The following is a 16,715-nucleotide window of genomic DNA, read 5'->3' as shown; positions in this document are numbered from 1 at the left end:
GGAAATTTGGTATAATCCTAAAGACAAGCATTTCTTCTACTTTTATTTTTTACTGCTTGTGTCAGGAGGCTAATGCCACAACAACATCCACATATGTGCTGATATGAACTGAAGTTATATCCATGGGGGTAAGAGATTGTCTACCCATGTTTTTAATTTGTGAGCTTAGTCCACATAAAAAGGAAATTCTTAATAATGTCATAAATTTCTTAAAGAAATTCTGACCTAATAATTTGATAAATTCACCAAGAAATGAATCTGTAACTTATTATAATCTGTTAATACAACATATGGTTCATACATCACTGCAAAATTATGACTTACTTGCATTTTTCTTCTTGTTTTCAAGGTGATCTAACAGTTGTCGTATCTCAGTGTCATATTCCACCCATTCTGGGACAATCCTGGCAGCAGCTTTTAGCTTGGGTTCTTTTGTTTTGGGATTATTGCACTAAAAGTTTAAATTAAATTTTGTTAATAAAAAGCTATTATCCTTGTATGCTAATTATACTTCAATTAAGGAAAGAAAGTAGAGAGGGAGGGAGGGAGGGAGGGTGGGTGGAAGGAAGGAAGGGATAATTGTCTAGAAAACACAAAGGAAATGCTCAAGGATGTTACTATGTCACTAGAGCACACAAAACACATTTTGTACTATGTCACTAGAGCACACAAAAGTTGAGTCCTAAGTACTATCTAAAGTACTAAAATTAGTTTAATAGGGAAAGGATCAAATGATAATTACAAATCATACTTTATGGAAGCACTAAGTGTTTAATGCAAACACCTCAATCAGAAACTTAAAAATTGTTTAAAAACATTCTGATAGTTAACAAGGAGTTTGTCAATTCTGCAAATAGTTTTGACAAAGATCTAATTACACTGACTGTAAAAGAACACAGCAGACTACATTAATAAATATTTTATCTTTTCTTTGGACTAAAGTCTGGCTTATATGCTTAAGTTTTCCACCAACAAAAGTATTTGTTAGCCTTTAGAAATTTGAGTTTCTTTAGCAAAATACATTCATTCCCTTTCATATGCATCTGTTCTAATTACCAACTGTGATGATATTAAAAATCAGTTAATTGGAAAAAAATCAGTTAACTTGAACTCATCAAAATACTGATAGATGTGCAATTCAGAGTTGTTTATAAATCTCATGTCTAAAACTAGTTAACTAGTCTCCCTGACAGACACAGTGAAAAACCAGTGGATGTGGATCCTCCATCATGGTTCCAACTCTACACTTACTAGTAATAAGGCACATGCATTTCACTCAATTGTCTATGTGAGTGTGTGTGTGCCAGGCAGGGGGTGGGTCTTAGTGCTTTATCACAGGGGAAGAAGCCACGATAACCTCCAAGTTTCCAATGATACAGGATCCATTTAAACTACTCGGGAGTTTATAAATAGTTTTAAATATTTATATATAGTTTTAAATTAAAAGGTTAAAAGGCAACACTCATAGGATAGAATTCTGGATGCATGTGACAGCACAGCTGACAAGGTCTGCTAATGAGGTGCAAGGCAGTTATGAGGGGAGGGGTCAGAGATGCCCCCAGAGTGTTTGGCTTGAGTCATGTGAAGAATGGAGAAGCCAGTGACAGACATGAAGGGCTGTAGGAGGAGCACAATGCCCAGAGTTCCACAAGCATCCCACAAGCTGTCTATTAGGCATTAATAGAGAACACATCTTGAAGCTCCCTTCTATGTGATGTTGTAGTTGCCACAACTTGCTTTCTCCTTAGTTCCTTGTGGGAAAGCTATGGGTTGTGAGCAATGAGCCTATTATCTTGATCCTTTCCTCACCAATTATTTCCAGTTCACTCCACTGTGGATTTTTTTCTGTAGTAATATGTTCCTGAAGTAAGTGGGAAAAGAGGATATTCTTTGCAGAAATTAACTTTATAGGCAATACATTCTATAAAGTGAAGACAATGGAACTATTTTTTTTCATTTTAATTGTGTCAGAAACTATAAAATAAAAAGACTATGTTTTCCTTAGTTTTATGTGCTACAATTTTTCCCCTATAATCTATATCAGTGGTGCTTAAATGGGGCAATTATGCCTCTCAGGGGAGCTCTGGCAAGGTCTGGACACATTTTTGGGGGTCGTGATGGGGGGGTGCTACTGCCATCTAGTGGGTAAGGCTAGGGATGCTGCTAAACATCCTACAATGTGCTAGATGGTCCCCCACACTTACAAATTACAGGGTCCCAAATGCAAATAATGTCCAGGTTGAGAAACTTTACTGAAATGGGGTTGAGACCATCTCATGACATTCATAAGTGCTCTCATTCTCACCTTTAATACCACTAATTATGTTTTTTTCCTCTTCATTAGGCCATTTCCTTGGGATTTTTCTGCCCTCCCTTAACTTTTTCCCCAAGAAACTGACCCAAATTATCATGTTCTCTCATTTTTAAGTGCTTCTGTGGGAGGAATAGCTAGCTGCCCACCAAAATTTATGCCACCTTTTCTCTATGTAGACCTTTCCCCAGGAAGTTGCTGCCCGTCTGGGAATGACATTTCTTAGCTCTTCTTACATCTAGATGTGACCACACAAACCAATTCTCACCCAAGGGGCATGGTTTTTAGGAGTCAGGAAGCACTCCTCACACTTCCCCCAGATCAACATCACACAAGAGAAATATGACGGAAACCACATATGTAATTTTAAATTTTCTAGTAGCCATACAAAAAATATAAAAGGAACAGGTGAAATAAATTTTAATACTCTATTTAACCAAATATGTCCAAATTATCAGTCATTATGTAATCAGTATTAAAATTAGTAATGAGATATTTTTACATTATTATTGTAACGAGTCTTCAAAATCTGGTATCTTACACTTTACAGCACATCTCAATTCAGACTAGCAACGTTTTAAGTGCTCAATGCCACATATGGCAAGTGGCTGCCACAGTGGATAGATCAGCTCCAGATGGATACAGATGATGTCAGGCCCTCAGAGGCTGAGCAGCCACAGGTGGATGGAGGCTGGTCCCTGAGTCATGCCGGACAAGGAAGCTACTCACTGAAAGAACACCCACTTAGAGCTTTTCTTAGGTGAGTGAGAATCCACTGAAATTTGGGGGTTTGTTAGAGTTAGCTCAGTTAACCTAAGTATTACGGATCCCAAGGAGACCGGTCACTAATGTATGAGTCATAAACTTGTGTATCCCAGCACAACCTTAACAACCTCTCATGAGTTTCCTTCAGTAATATTCTTGACCTCTCTTAAGAAAGTCCCTTCCTTTCTTCTTAACGATGCCATCTTACTTGTTTCTGCTACATTCTATTACCTTTGATTGCAACCTGACACATTGGCATGCCTTTTTTCTATGCATTTCTACACATACCTAGAAAATATCTCTATATTTTATTGTCTTATTTTGTTCAAAAGTGTATGAATGTTAATATTTTTTACTGAAGACCTTATAAATATTTAAAACTTAAATTAGCCCATAAAAACAAGATGGTCAGAAGTAGAATGACAATATCTTATAACTATTAAAGACAACATAGTAATGTAATGTGAGTTTGAAACAGCTGGACAATAAATCAGTTTGAAATATTTCATGTAAAAAATATTTCATGTCTAGGGAGTTAAACTATGTAGCACAGTTAATCTGCTTAAAATTAATATGAAAAATATTTCTCAAAAAGAAGAAAAGCAGACATGTATAGGATCATTTAAGTAAACAGAATTATTTTGGTTGTTTCATTTGGGGAAAATACTGGCAGGAGAACCAAACTGATTATATATGAAGATGATAGTTAATCTATGAACACTTCAGGCAGCTCATGGCCTTTTTTTCAGAAGCCCCTGTGTACAAAAGAGTAACACAGCAAGCCCGAGATCACTATCCTTAGAAAGTCCTGCTTGCAAGGATGGCCCCTGGCTGGCAACTTGGGAACCTGGGTCTCAGGAGTGTTCCCACCATTCCTGGTAAGAGTGCCCAAACTGTGCCAGCACTGAGGTTTATGCTGAACACCTGCTTTCCTTCTGGATATTGGGAATTTTAAGTGTTTTAAGTGTTAAGTGCCTGGTATGCAACAGGTTGGGGGAATGCTTATGTGATCAGCCCCCAGTAAGAATCCTGGGCACTGGGTTCCTAATAAGCTGCCCTGAGAGACAACACTTCACAAGTGTTGTGGAATTTCTCACAGCTTAAGGGATCAAGCTCGTCCTGTGTGAGTGCACAGGCTCTTGGAAGCTTGCACCAGGCTTGCTCTGGACTTATCCCTCTGACACTGGCATAAAGCACAGCCATGAGTAGGGTGGTATTCTGAGTCCTGTGAGTCCTCTTAATGATTCCTCAAATCTGGGGGTGGTTCTGGAGGCCCCGTGACACACCCTGTACTTGGCCAACCTAAGTATATAGAATAGTATATAATGGACAAAGCAGAAGTGTGCCATATGGGTGCCATTCTGTCTGTAAAAGAGAAAATACTTCTATTTGAACATTTTCACATCTGCTTACAAGCAGATGATTATGCACTTACCAGATCAATGGTTTTGGCTCTCTGTTTGGATTCATCATCACACCACGTTTCACACCACAGCCAGTCTTGAGGAAGAGACTTAATGGCAACTTGGTAAATCATATTGTTGGGAAGATCCTATATAAATATGATTTAAACAAAAAGACACAGAAATTAGTCAGAGGGAATAAGGTTGATGATGTTAATTAAAATAAAAATAGGTTTAAAAAAATCAGCAGATCTATGATATCTATTTTTAAGCTATTAAATACTTACTATGACCCAATCATCTTGTGTCATGATGAACCCATGCACTAGAACTACGTCCACAGCTGCTCTGGTCTGGACTTCACCCCTGGCATCAGGGATAAAGTGGGAAGCCCAGACACCCACCACCCCCATTCCTCCAAATAGCCTCACTGCCTCCACCTGCCCCGAGACACTAAACGATCACCCACACTATGCCGGCTCTAGCTGTTTCTGTCAGCTACCACCCCACTCTAGATTCGGAGGTGACCTTTTACTTCCCTGTTAGGGAACAGTGCTCCAGGTATTTTCACATTTCTGCATCGTTCAGGACTTTCTAATCAAAGATTGCTGGCTCCTGGGTTAAAGGAACTTTATAGGGGATCCCTGGGTGGCTCAGCGGTTAAGTGCCTGCCTTAGGCCCAAGGCATGATCCTGGAGACCCGGGATTGAGTCCCACATCAGGCTCCCTGCATGAAGCCTGCTTTTCCCTCTGCCTTTCTCTCTGTGTCTCTCATGAATAAATAAATAAAATCTTAAAAAAAAAAAAAAAAAAAGGAACTTTGTAAGGTAAATAAGCCTCATAAGTGACAAAGACCTTTAGGTCCTGCCTACAACCACGTGAGTGCCCAAGCCCAGCCAACTCTTCAGATTAGATGGCAATCTCTGGCTCCCCAATGGTTTTGGCCTCATGAGAGACTGTGGGGCAGAATGCCCAGCTACGTCAGGCCCACCAAAACTGTGTGTTAGTGTAAGTGCTATTTTTGGGTAAGTCATAGGGAGCAATAGATAAGGATAATGGGATTGTTGTAGGATTTGCATGCACAAGTCTTTGTGTTGACGTATGTTTTTATTTCACCTTGAAGTAGAATGGTCACAGGGTAGGTATAAATTCAAGTTCATAAGAAAATTGCCAAACTGTTTTCCAAAATGGCTACACAGCATTTTACATGTTCATCAGCAATGTATGCGAGTTCTAGTTGCTCTACATCCTCGTCAACACTTAGTATGGTCAGTCTCTTTAATATCAACCATTCTAACAGTGTGTGGAATTATTCATTGTAGTTTTCTCATTTCCCTAATGACTATCTTCCAATCTTTCCAGGGACTTCTGCCATTTGACCATCACCTTTGCAAAGTAAAGGGTCTGTTAAAATCTGTTTTTTTAAAAAACAAGATTATTTTCTTTCTTAGTAATGAATCTTGAAAGTTCTTTAATGTATTTGTTAATTATTTTCGATGTAAATCATACTTTTAACAGGTCTAAAAACATCTGCATAAGCAAAGGCCACAGCGATTTATTTTCTCATCTTCTGAAAGTTTTATAGTTTTACATTTTAACTTTAGATTCATGTTACATTTTGAGTTAATTTTTATATGTAGTATGTATTAAGGATGGGAGCGTTTTTTTTGTTTTGTTTTGCAAATGGATGTCTAATTGTTCCAGTACCATTTGTTTAGAAGGCTTTTATTGCCTTCACACTTTTGTCAAAAGTCAATTGTTCAAATGTATGGGTTATTTCTGGAATCTCTACTCCTATTTATGGATTGAATTACCTATCTTTACACCAAAGCACACTGTTTTGACTACAGTAGCTTTATAACAAATCTTGAAATCACGTAAAGTAGGTCTTCAAACTCTATTCTTCAAAGCTGTTTTGGCTATTTGCATTTCTATATGACCTTAATTTTAAAAATGCTATTAGAAATAGTATCTTTTCAGTTTTAATTTCCAACTGTTGCTAGTAAATAGAAATACAGAACTGATTTTCATATATTGGTCTTATAGCTGCAGTATTACTAAGTATGCTTATTGGTTACATACAACTTTTTAGTAGATTACAGAGGATTTTCTACATAAATGATTCTACTGTCTCAAAAAAGAGTTACTTATTCCTTGTTAATCCAATGCCTTTTATTCTTCTTGCCTTGCTGTATGTACTAGTACCTCTACTACAATGTTGAATGGAAATGGTGAGTAGATATCCTTGCTTTGTTCCCGATCTCAGGGGGAAGGTATTCAGTATTTCACCATTAAGTATGATGTTAGCTGTAAGTTTTTCATAGGTGTCTTTTTAAAAAAAATTTATTTATGTATTTATTTGTTTAGAGAGTGCAAAAAGAGGGAGAAGCAAAGGGAGAGGGAGAGAAAATCTAAAGGCAGGCTTTCTGCTGAGTGCACAGCCTGATGTGGGGCACTATCCATGACTGGTTTGTTTTATAAATTTTCTCAAAAAAACAGCTTTGGCTTCATAAGAAAATTTATAAAAACATCATTTTTAATTTCACTAATTTTTACTCTAATATTAATTATTCCCTCTTTCCACTTAATTTGGTTTTAATTTGTTCTTTTTTTTTTTCTAGTTTCTAGGTAAAAAGCTGAGGTTGACACCTTTTTTCTTTTCTTTTAGGGAAGTGTTTAGTCCTATGAATCTACCTCTAATACCTGTTTTAACTGATTCAGATGATGTACATTATCATTCACTTTGTATGTAAAGAGAAGGCTAAAATACAAATAAATTCAAGTGAAATGGTGGATGGCTTAGGTGACTGGTCAGAAGCCCAGAAAGGGGGGCGCCTGGGTGGCTCCTTGGTTGAGCATCTGCCTTTGGCTCAGTTTGTGATCCTGGGGTCCTGGGACTGAGTTCCATATGAGGCTCCTCACAGGGCCTCTCTGTGTCTTTCATGAATAAATAAAAATCTTAAAAAAAAAAAAAAAAAGCCCAGAAAGGAAGATTAATGACAATGAATTCTGGGGTAGGAGCTTATGGATGAACCTATGAGAATGGCAAAAATGATCAAGATCTTTGTGTACTGCATGTTAAATATCTACCAGAAAGCATTCAACAGAAAAGTAGCACCAGGTGACACACAGAATGAATGTGGCCTGTTGATGTAAGCCAGCCAGCCTTGGTCACTGACCACTCCAATGGTACAATGGGTACATGAAGGGGTATTCAATGATGGCAGAAATGGAAACTATGTGTGGGCCCAATGGCATGGGCTCCCACTTACCAAGTCTGATCTAGCTCTTAGAGCTGCCAATAGCAGAGACAAACAGTGAGCTTCTGACATAGCATTTATACTTTGTAAAGACTAATCAACTGCTTGGTGGCAAGCTGACTAGATTGGACCCTTTCTAAACCAACTAGGGACATAGATTTTTCTGAACTGAATTATATACATTCTGTGTATAGGTCTGCCTTTCCTGCTTGCAAAGACTGAGCGCCATTGCTGAAGGGCTTACAGAGCTATCCACTGAGAAGGGATTCCGTTTAATATTGCATTAGACCAAGAGACCCACTTCATAGCAAGGAAAGGAAGCCTGGCAGAGAGCACATGACCAAGAGATCCCATGGTCCTGTCGCATTCTACACAGAAGCTGCTGGCCTGACAGAGCAATAGAATGATTTACTGAAGGCACAAGAGGTGCTACCTTGGAGACAGTACCCTGCAAAAGTGGGGTGTCGTCCTCCAGAGGCAGCATTATAGTCTAAATCACCAGCCATTATATGGTGCTGTGTCATCACATGGAAGAATTACATGGGTCCCAGGGGGCAAAGTAGAAATGATTCTGCTTATCCTCACTTCCAGTGACCCTCTTGGGGAAGCTGTGCTAGTTGTCCTCATAATTCTGGGAGGTTCCGGGTTATATCATTAGGTTAAGTGAATCTGGAAATTTGTTGGCTAATTAGTTCAGGTGGGACACAGGACGAAGGGTATTTGTCTTAAAGATCAGAGATAGAGACATGTTTAAATGATGATGGAAGTAAGAAAAATATATGGTAAGCAAGACAGAGCATGTAGTGGGGCAAAAAGGTCTAAGGAGAGAAAAGTGAAGATAAAGTATGATTTGTTTTGAAAATGTTGAACTGAAAGTGAAAAAATTATGCGTGAGTCAAGATAGTTGAGATACCCAATACAGAATTGTACCAAGGGGAGAAAGAGGCTGAAAATGTAAGATTTTGAAGGTTACAAGCAGGGAATTGGAACAGTCTGTATCTATGTGTCGAAAATGAGTCTGGGAACATTCTACTTACCTGATCGAGGTTTGAAAGACTGTTTGGATCTTGACTGAGAGCTTGGTACTGGCCCCGGAGCCTGTCCCCTGCTGCAATTCTTCGGAACTTCTTGAGATCCACTACATACAAGGCACTGCAACAGTGAACCGTCTTGGTGGCTCAAGTTGGTCATGTATTTTCACTTCCCCCCAGTGACTGTCCACAGTAATGGAACTGACATTAGATAGCCCTGGGTCTAATAAGAATGAATCCTTTCATGAATTTTCTCCCAACTGTTTCTGAGAGGTCTGAGGTTTGTTATAAATACTGTTAGGATCATATCCTTGTAGAGTCACCTCAAATTTTTTTCTAAGATACCATGAAAGTCATGGCTCTACAAAACAACAGCAGCTTTGAAGACAGTATGCAACAAGTTATTCTGTAACAAATTATTATTCTGTAGTGGTTAGGAGCTTCTCACTGGAGTCCTATTACTTGGGTTTAACTCCTGGGCTCAGCTATGCACTAACAGTATAAGCCTGGGCAAGTTACATGAGTGCTGTGTGCCTCAGTTTCCACATCTATAAAAAGGAGGGTAAGAGTATCTCAAAAGGTTGTCAGACAGATTTTATGAGTTAATTCATGTAAAGTCTTGTAAGAGTGACTGGTGTGCGATAAACATTAATTGGCTGCCCTTATTGTCTGATTTCAAAAAAACTGAGTATTGTGATCCAATAAGTTATTTAGTTACTAAAAAGGAAGAGTAGAAGTTTTCTTACCTGATATGGTATTTCCTTCTTAAAAGATGTGATGCCCAGTATCCCTTTTTCCAGAAACGATATCCATCCATTTCAGTGCGGCTATCACAAAATGGGGTATACCCATAAGGTGCTCCATCCAGATCAAAATCTCGGAGTTCTGTTAAGTCATGTCTCACAATCTAAATAATTAAAATAGTTTCTCTGATGAAAACTATCAACTAATATAATGTTATTATTATATAATAAGCCCCTTTTTATGAGAATTTCAAATCATTACCTGACTGTGGAAATAAAAATTGTATTTTTTCTCACAGCTCTTTCAAGCAGTAGGGAGTTTACTAAGTTCCTTTTCTCTTGTTCTTATAGATTAAAAGAAACCTAAGATGTATATGCCTAGTCTATATGACAGTGGTCTTACTCAGTAACAAGAAGAGTTTGTTCTGTCATTTTTTTTTTTTAAGATTTATTCATTTGACAGAGAGTATGAGCAGGAGGAGGGGCAGAGAGAGAGAGGGATGAGCAGACTCCCTGCCAAGCACAGAGACCTACACAGAGCTTGATACCAGGATCCCGAGATCATGACCTGAGCAGAAGTCAGAGCTACCCACACACCCCTTGTCATGCCACTTTAATGAAGACAGTTTAAACAAAGTGTATTTTGGGAAGAAATTAAATATTTCATAGTATGCCACTCTTAGTTTATCAAGGTATAGACTAATAATTCAAAATAATTATGATAAATCTCCATTATTGTAGTATTGACAAATATTAGTCTGAATGATAAAGAAAAACCTCCTGATGAATCTTCAATGGCTTTAATGAAATAATATTAGTATGTTTCTTTTTTAAATAAAAATTTTATTTATTTAAGAGAGTGAGCAAGTGAGTGTGAGCAGGGGAAGGGGTAGAGGGGGAGGGAAATCATCCCAAGCGGACTCCATGCTGAGCCTGATGCAGGGCTAGATCCCAGGATCCTGACACCATGACCTGAGCTGAAACCAAGAGTTGGACGCTCAACCAACTGTGCCATTCAGACACATATTTTTTTTTTTTTTTTAACAGATTCAAGCCTGCTGGGAAATATCACTGTGTAAGTTGGGGGAAGACAGGAGAAATATATTTTATGTTAGATGGTATGTGTGGAAGTCCTTAGTTCATTACTCACATTTGCCTGTTTTCTTAATTTTTAATTATAATGATTTATACTTCTCAATTTGGAAAATACTACAAAAATAATAATAGAGTTTATAAGTAAATTCTAATACAGGATTTGAAAATATACTTTTTGTCCTAAATATAAATTGTACTAACTTGTACAATTTATGTAATGTTAATATTTACACCTCACTGTTCTTAAAAATTCTGTGTATTTTTCAAATATTTTTTCCCATTGATGATTACAAAGGCATGCAAAGGGTAAATTTTTAGATATATAAATTTTGAAAGGTGAATACTGTAATGGTTTTTTGGGGGCTAAATTTGGGACATTTATCTCCCTTAAGTAGAGTGAGGAGGATTTGGCTAATGCCCACAATTGCCATGGGAGACTCAAGGAGAGTTACCTGTAATAGCCAATTTTTTCAGCAAGAAGAAATAGCTCATTTTAAACAATCAGCTCATTTTCATAAGAACTCAGACAACTACTTTTATTGTGACTAATGTCAGTACTTATTTTTTAATTACCAAAATTAAAAAACTACTACTTCAGAGAGAAAACTACCATGTTCTAAATAATAAGTGGTACTTTTTGTGATACATTGGATTTTCCCCTGGAATTCTGACAGTCTTTTTTTTAAAATTATTTTTAAAGATATTTTCCTTATGTATCATATTCCTGTCACATATTTTTATGTGGTGTGGTAACAAAGATAATAATGAACACCAGCAACATAAATGGAGTCCCTACACTCAGACAGAAGTACAAAAAAAGTTAAGTGATACTAAAAACAATAATTAATCTTATTACCTGGTCAGCGTCCACAAAAATGATTTTGTCCACTGCTAGAGGAAAAAGGACATCGAGGAAAAGAATTTTGTAACCCCAAATAATCCTCTGTTTTTCAGTCTGCTGATGAAGCCAGCGGGGCCATCTATATTGCACTAGTTCATACTGGAATCCATACTCCTCAGCCATGTGAGGAATTACCTCCTAAAAACATACACATACACACAAATCCAACATGTTCAAGAGAGAAAATAATTTTTGTTTTAGAGAAAAAAATTAACATTGTAAAAAGTAGAGTTTTACTATAAATTGTTATAAGCTAATTGGTAAAATGCCTAAGTTACTTTTACAACTTATATCTATTATTGAAGAATACAAAAGTGCTGACAAATATAAAACAACAAGTATAGATGACATTAAAAAATAGGTACACCATATTGACTAGCAAGCTTATTAACTAAAATAAATGTTCCTCTAGTTTTTACTACCAATGTTTGACCTGAGAAAGCCTGACTATACGAGGAAAAGTGTCTGGATCTTGGAACATGGATGCATCAAACAGTTTATGTGAATGTGAACATGTTGGCTGGTCAGACAGATAAGACATGAAGAGGGTGTGCAAAAAAACACAAAATGAGTTGTAAATTGATAAGTTAGGTTCTCTACAGAAGTTTCACATTTGAGATTTATGACTAACTCAAAAATTAAAAATACAGGGCAGTCACTGTGGATCTGGATGTTTGATATTAGATTCAGAGTCTTACAGACTTAGACTATCTTATTCTGTTTAAAACAGACCTGTTAATGAAATACACTGTTGGCTAGGCTTGGCTCAAGAGCCCCAGAGTCAAAGGGAGAGTGCTACAACAGTGAGGAAAGATGGCTCAGCAGATAATAGAACTTGCTTTTTCCTCCTTGGTTCTCATTTGTAGCTTGTTGCTGGTTATGCACCTAGTTTAATTTTCTTCCTGCTTTTGTAGGCAATTTTGTGGATTTAAATTACATTCCTTAGAGTAAGCAGTGGTCTTATCTGTGAATTGAAATGTTGCAATTATGGCTGGGACAGTTGCTGAGAACCATTGTTTTGGTTTCAAATTTTTAAAAAAGTATACTAGGAGAAAGTAGAAAAGCTAATCCACAAATATGCATTAACATTTTCACAGAGCATGTACTAGGTGCCAGGCGCTACTATAGGCCCTAGGGATACAGAAGGGAACAAAGTAGATACAGGTCATGGTCCCTGTAAGGCTTTTATTTTAGAGGTGGTGGGCAGAAAATAAAAGAAAGTCATCTACAGAACATAGTGCTAGGGGGGGAAAGTTTTAAAAAGGAGAGGGAAGTAGAGTGAAAAATCAGAATGGACTGTAATTTGAGATTATGGGTCAGGAAAGGATTATTCACTAAGTAGGTATAATTCATCAAAGATTTGAAGGAAAAGATGAAGTATGTTTTGAAAATTGGAAGGAAAGATCTAGGGTACTAGTGATTTCTGTATCTGACTGCTGGTTATGCGGTATTTTAACTTTTTAAAAATTCATCCAAGCTGCACACTTATGATTTGTACACACTGTGCTTCACTGAAAAGTTTCAAAAAGATAAACATTTTGAGAGAAAGGAACAGAATTCCAAAAAGACAGAAAATGTTATTTCAGATATGCTGTTACTTTTGGCCATGTGGTAGAGTAAGAACATTATGTAGACACGGCACTATGTTTCCACTGAATGGTATCACTGCCTGCTAAGAGAATCTTCAGATTGTACTATCTTGTACTTCTGTACTTCTACTATCTGTAGAATTAATCCCCTTATGTAGTGTTTGTCAAGTAGGATAACATGAAAAATTTGGTAACATGGGGATGCTTGTGTGGCTCAGCGGTTTAGTGCTTGCCTTTGGCCCACGGCATGATCCTGGAGTCCCGGGATTGAGTCCCACATCAGGCTCCCAGCATGGAGCCTGCTTCTCCCGCTGCCTGTGTCTCTGCCCCACCCTCTCTCTCTCTCTCTCTCTCTGTCTCTAATGAATAAATAAAATCTTAAAAAAAACCCCACAAAAATTTGGTAACAAACTAGTATGACTTATTTATATTCATGAGTTCTTTCTTAGTTTGTCTACTGCTAAATGAGCACAACAGGTAGCACTCTTGGTGGTGGCGGTGGGAAAGGCTGTGACATAGGGTAAAGCACCTGGGCTTTAAGGGCAGAATGCTTGGGATCAGATCTCAGCTATGTTCTTAATTAGCTGTTTGATCTCAGGCCTCAGCTTTAAATGACAGATTTTGCTCAAAGAAGCATTAGGGACTTTGCCCCAGGTTCCTAGGAGGTAGCCTCTATCCTTGTACTGTCCTGTCTTGGGCCACACCAAATAGTCTCTGCTAACAATGGGACTTACAGTTGGGACTCTGAGCCACAAGGTATCATGACGCTCAACCTCTGGAGGGGCTGGAGGCAAAAAGGTCAGTCAGGTGGCAGTCTGGTGGGTCTATGTGGCCAACCCCCCAGAAAACTCTGGACACCAAAGTCTGAGTGAACGTTCCTAGCTGGCATCATTCCACGTGTATTGTTACAGGTTTGCTGGGAGAAATAGGCTCTGTCCACCAACTGGGACAGTACAGCTGGAAGCTCTGGCTCTGGTCTCCCCTGAACCCTGCCCTGTGCATACACATCTCCTTGCCTTATTCATTTTAATCTGTATTGTTTTGCTGTAATAAACTGTAACTGGGAGTATAATGGCTTTTCTTAGTTCTGTGAGTCCTTCTAGTTAATCTCTGAACCTAAGGGTAGGCTTGGATACCTCCCAACTGTATAGGCCGGTTATGTGATTTCTGCATCTTGGCTTTCTGGGAACAGAATGTTATGAAGAGCAACTAAATCATGTAGGTAATAAAGTACTTAGCAATGTGCCAGCAATATTAGGGAATAAAAACATGGCTGGCTATTCTCATTTCTGCTTTTACCACTGGTTTTGGATTAGAAAAAGTGAACTCCTTTGAACTGCTAATGAATGAGACCCTAACTTACATGAAATCTGATGAACCTGTAGGATGGGAGAAACAGGGTACAGTTTGAGGCAGGAGTGTGAGGCTGAGTAAAGGGTAACAGTGGTTGGCCATTTGAAAACTTCTTAAGATAAAATGCCTCACACTTCTAAATATAGTACCCAAACCACCACCATAGCAATCACCATACTACACAAAGATAAAAGAGCCTTTTTATTCTCGAGACTATCAAATTTATTTCCTATGATACAGTTTTTCATATTCTCCAGATACTACTGTTCTAGCCTATCTTTGTAAAATTATGACAGTATCTAATTCTTTTTATTGACAATCTGTACATATTTTTCATTGCCAAATTTTAATTATATTCATTATCATGAAAAGCCACTGATCTTCCTGATTTTAAACCATCTCCTCTGTCCTTTTAAATACCTTAAAAACAGCATAGAATTTTTCTTTAGATAAAATAATAGTGAATACCAAAGTTTTAAAATTGATTAAAAATAGTAATTTCAAAAGACTCATTCTGAAAATATTATGTGAACTTACAACAATATAAAGAATTTACTATTCAAATATTGAACCATTGTATAATAAAAAGATTAATGCACTTACTTTAAATGTTGGTGAGAGATAATTTTTTAGAAACCAGAATTTCACTGGTGTTTTGGTGTTACGTAAAACAGAAAGCATCATAATTCTGTAAGGGAACATTAAACCCAGTAAGTTAACATTAATGGGAGTTCATCCTGTTTTCCCAAAGGCTTTTAATTATTATATATATACCTACCTACAGATACTAAGTTTTCACTATGAATTATGGAGAAATAGACTTAAGTACTTTCACAAATTATGATTCCTTGGCAAGTATATACTGTGTAAGGATATATACATTACACACACACACACACACACACACACACACACACACACACACACTCTATGCAGAATAAACTGATTTTCATTTGTTTCAGTAGACCCCGAAATAGTCTTGTTTAGTTGAACTACATTCTAATCTCCACTCTATTACTATGCTGCTAATATCAGGTATATGAAACAGGAAGAGTTGAATAACCTGTTTCAGTAAATTCACTGGATGGGTCACTTTTCTTCCTATGCTAGACCTCTGGCTGGAGAAGATACAGATCTATCTAAAGTGCCATATTAAAATCTCAACACATATTCAAATATTTTTGAGAGATTCTCTGACATCCTTCTATATAAAAAATTTTAAAAACAGCCCTTTGTAGTTTGTAATTAGGCTTTCCTCCTCTTATCCTACCCCTTTTTGTAAAATAAGGTATTTCCTCACCAGAAAAGGGAAATTTACTGTATATACATTTTTTTACATATCATATTGTTACAACAACATATGTTTATTTCCTAGCCATACAGAACCAATCTGTGTTTCAAAAATACACGTGGGGCGCCTGGTGGCTCAGTCAGTTAAGGATCCAACTCTTGATTTTGGTGCAGGTCATGATCTTGGGGTCATGGAATCAAGCCCTGTTCTCATAATTTTAAGTTAAGAAAGAAAAAAGTAGGGTGCTTGGGTAGCTCAGTTGGTTGAGCAACTGACTCGGTTTTGGTTCAGGTCATGATGTCAGGGTAGAGTCGTAAGATCAAGCCCCCATCTAGCTCCATGCTCAGTGGGGCGTCTGGTTGAGATTCTCTTCCTCCTTCTCTGCTCTTCCCCCTAATTGCATGTACTCTCTCTCTCTCTCTCTCAAATAAAGAAATAATCTTCAAAAAGAAAGAAAAAAGCAAGGTGAACAACATATACTTTGTTATTTTTTAAGTAAAAAGTTAAAAATGAAGAAAATATATTTGCTTATCTAAATATATCTGACAAGTTATGAAAATAATATTGGTTTCCTGTTGGAAGGAGACTGGGTAATAAGAAAACAGGTGGATTTTTTTCACTGTACATTCTTTTATTCTTCTAAACTTTTGAAATTCTTTTTGAACTATGTATTACTTTTCAAAGCATTGGATAAAAAATATACGTACCTTAAAAAGCGTTCATACAGATGGCCAGAAGCAACTGAAAAAATGTTTAGAATATCTGCTTCGTTTTTGTCTTTTTCTTTGTGCAACCTTCTTGTGAAACTTGGAATAAAAAAGTAGTGATTGACAGTTTCATTTTATGCATTTGCAAACCTTACATTCCTAAATACTAAATTTAATACACAATAAAAATAGGAAAATATCTCAAGTCCCATCTCATACACAAAAGTGACTGAATCTTTTATTTAGAGTATTCATAATGCATAATT

General features: G+C 37.2%; 1 protein-coding gene across 2 annotated transcripts in view; it reads right to left on the bottom strand.

The window, feature by feature from the left end:
* UGGT2 (UDP-glucose glycoprotein glucosyltransferase 2) overlaps positions 1-16,715 on the bottom strand; it is a 191,763-nt gene that overhangs the window by 16,041 nt on the left and 159,007 nt on the right. For both annotated transcript variants that reach the window (XM_072782599.1, XM_072782600.1), the window contains exons 32-38: positions 16,450-16,548; positions 15,055-15,139; positions 11,465-11,647; positions 9,517-9,677; positions 8,777-8,891; positions 4,512-4,628; positions 325-451 (exon numbers count right to left, since the gene is read on the bottom strand). In XM_072782599.1, coding sequence (XP_072638700.1) covers positions 325-451; positions 4,512-4,628; positions 8,777-8,891; positions 9,517-9,677; positions 11,465-11,647; positions 15,055-15,139; positions 16,450-16,548 — 887 coding nt within the window. The remainder of the gene's footprint in view (positions 1-324; positions 452-4,511; positions 4,629-8,776; positions 8,892-9,516; positions 9,678-11,464; positions 11,648-15,054; positions 15,140-16,449; positions 16,549-16,715) is intronic.

This window comes from Canis lupus, chromosome 17 (assembly GCF_048164855.1).
Source record: "Canis lupus baileyi chromosome 17, mCanLup2.hap1, whole genome shotgun sequence".
Lineage (NCBI taxonomy): Eukaryota > Metazoa > Chordata > Mammalia > Carnivora > Canidae > Canis > Canis lupus.
Note: the sequence above shows the minus strand (reverse complement) of the source record. Positions and strands in the feature narration are given on the sequence as shown.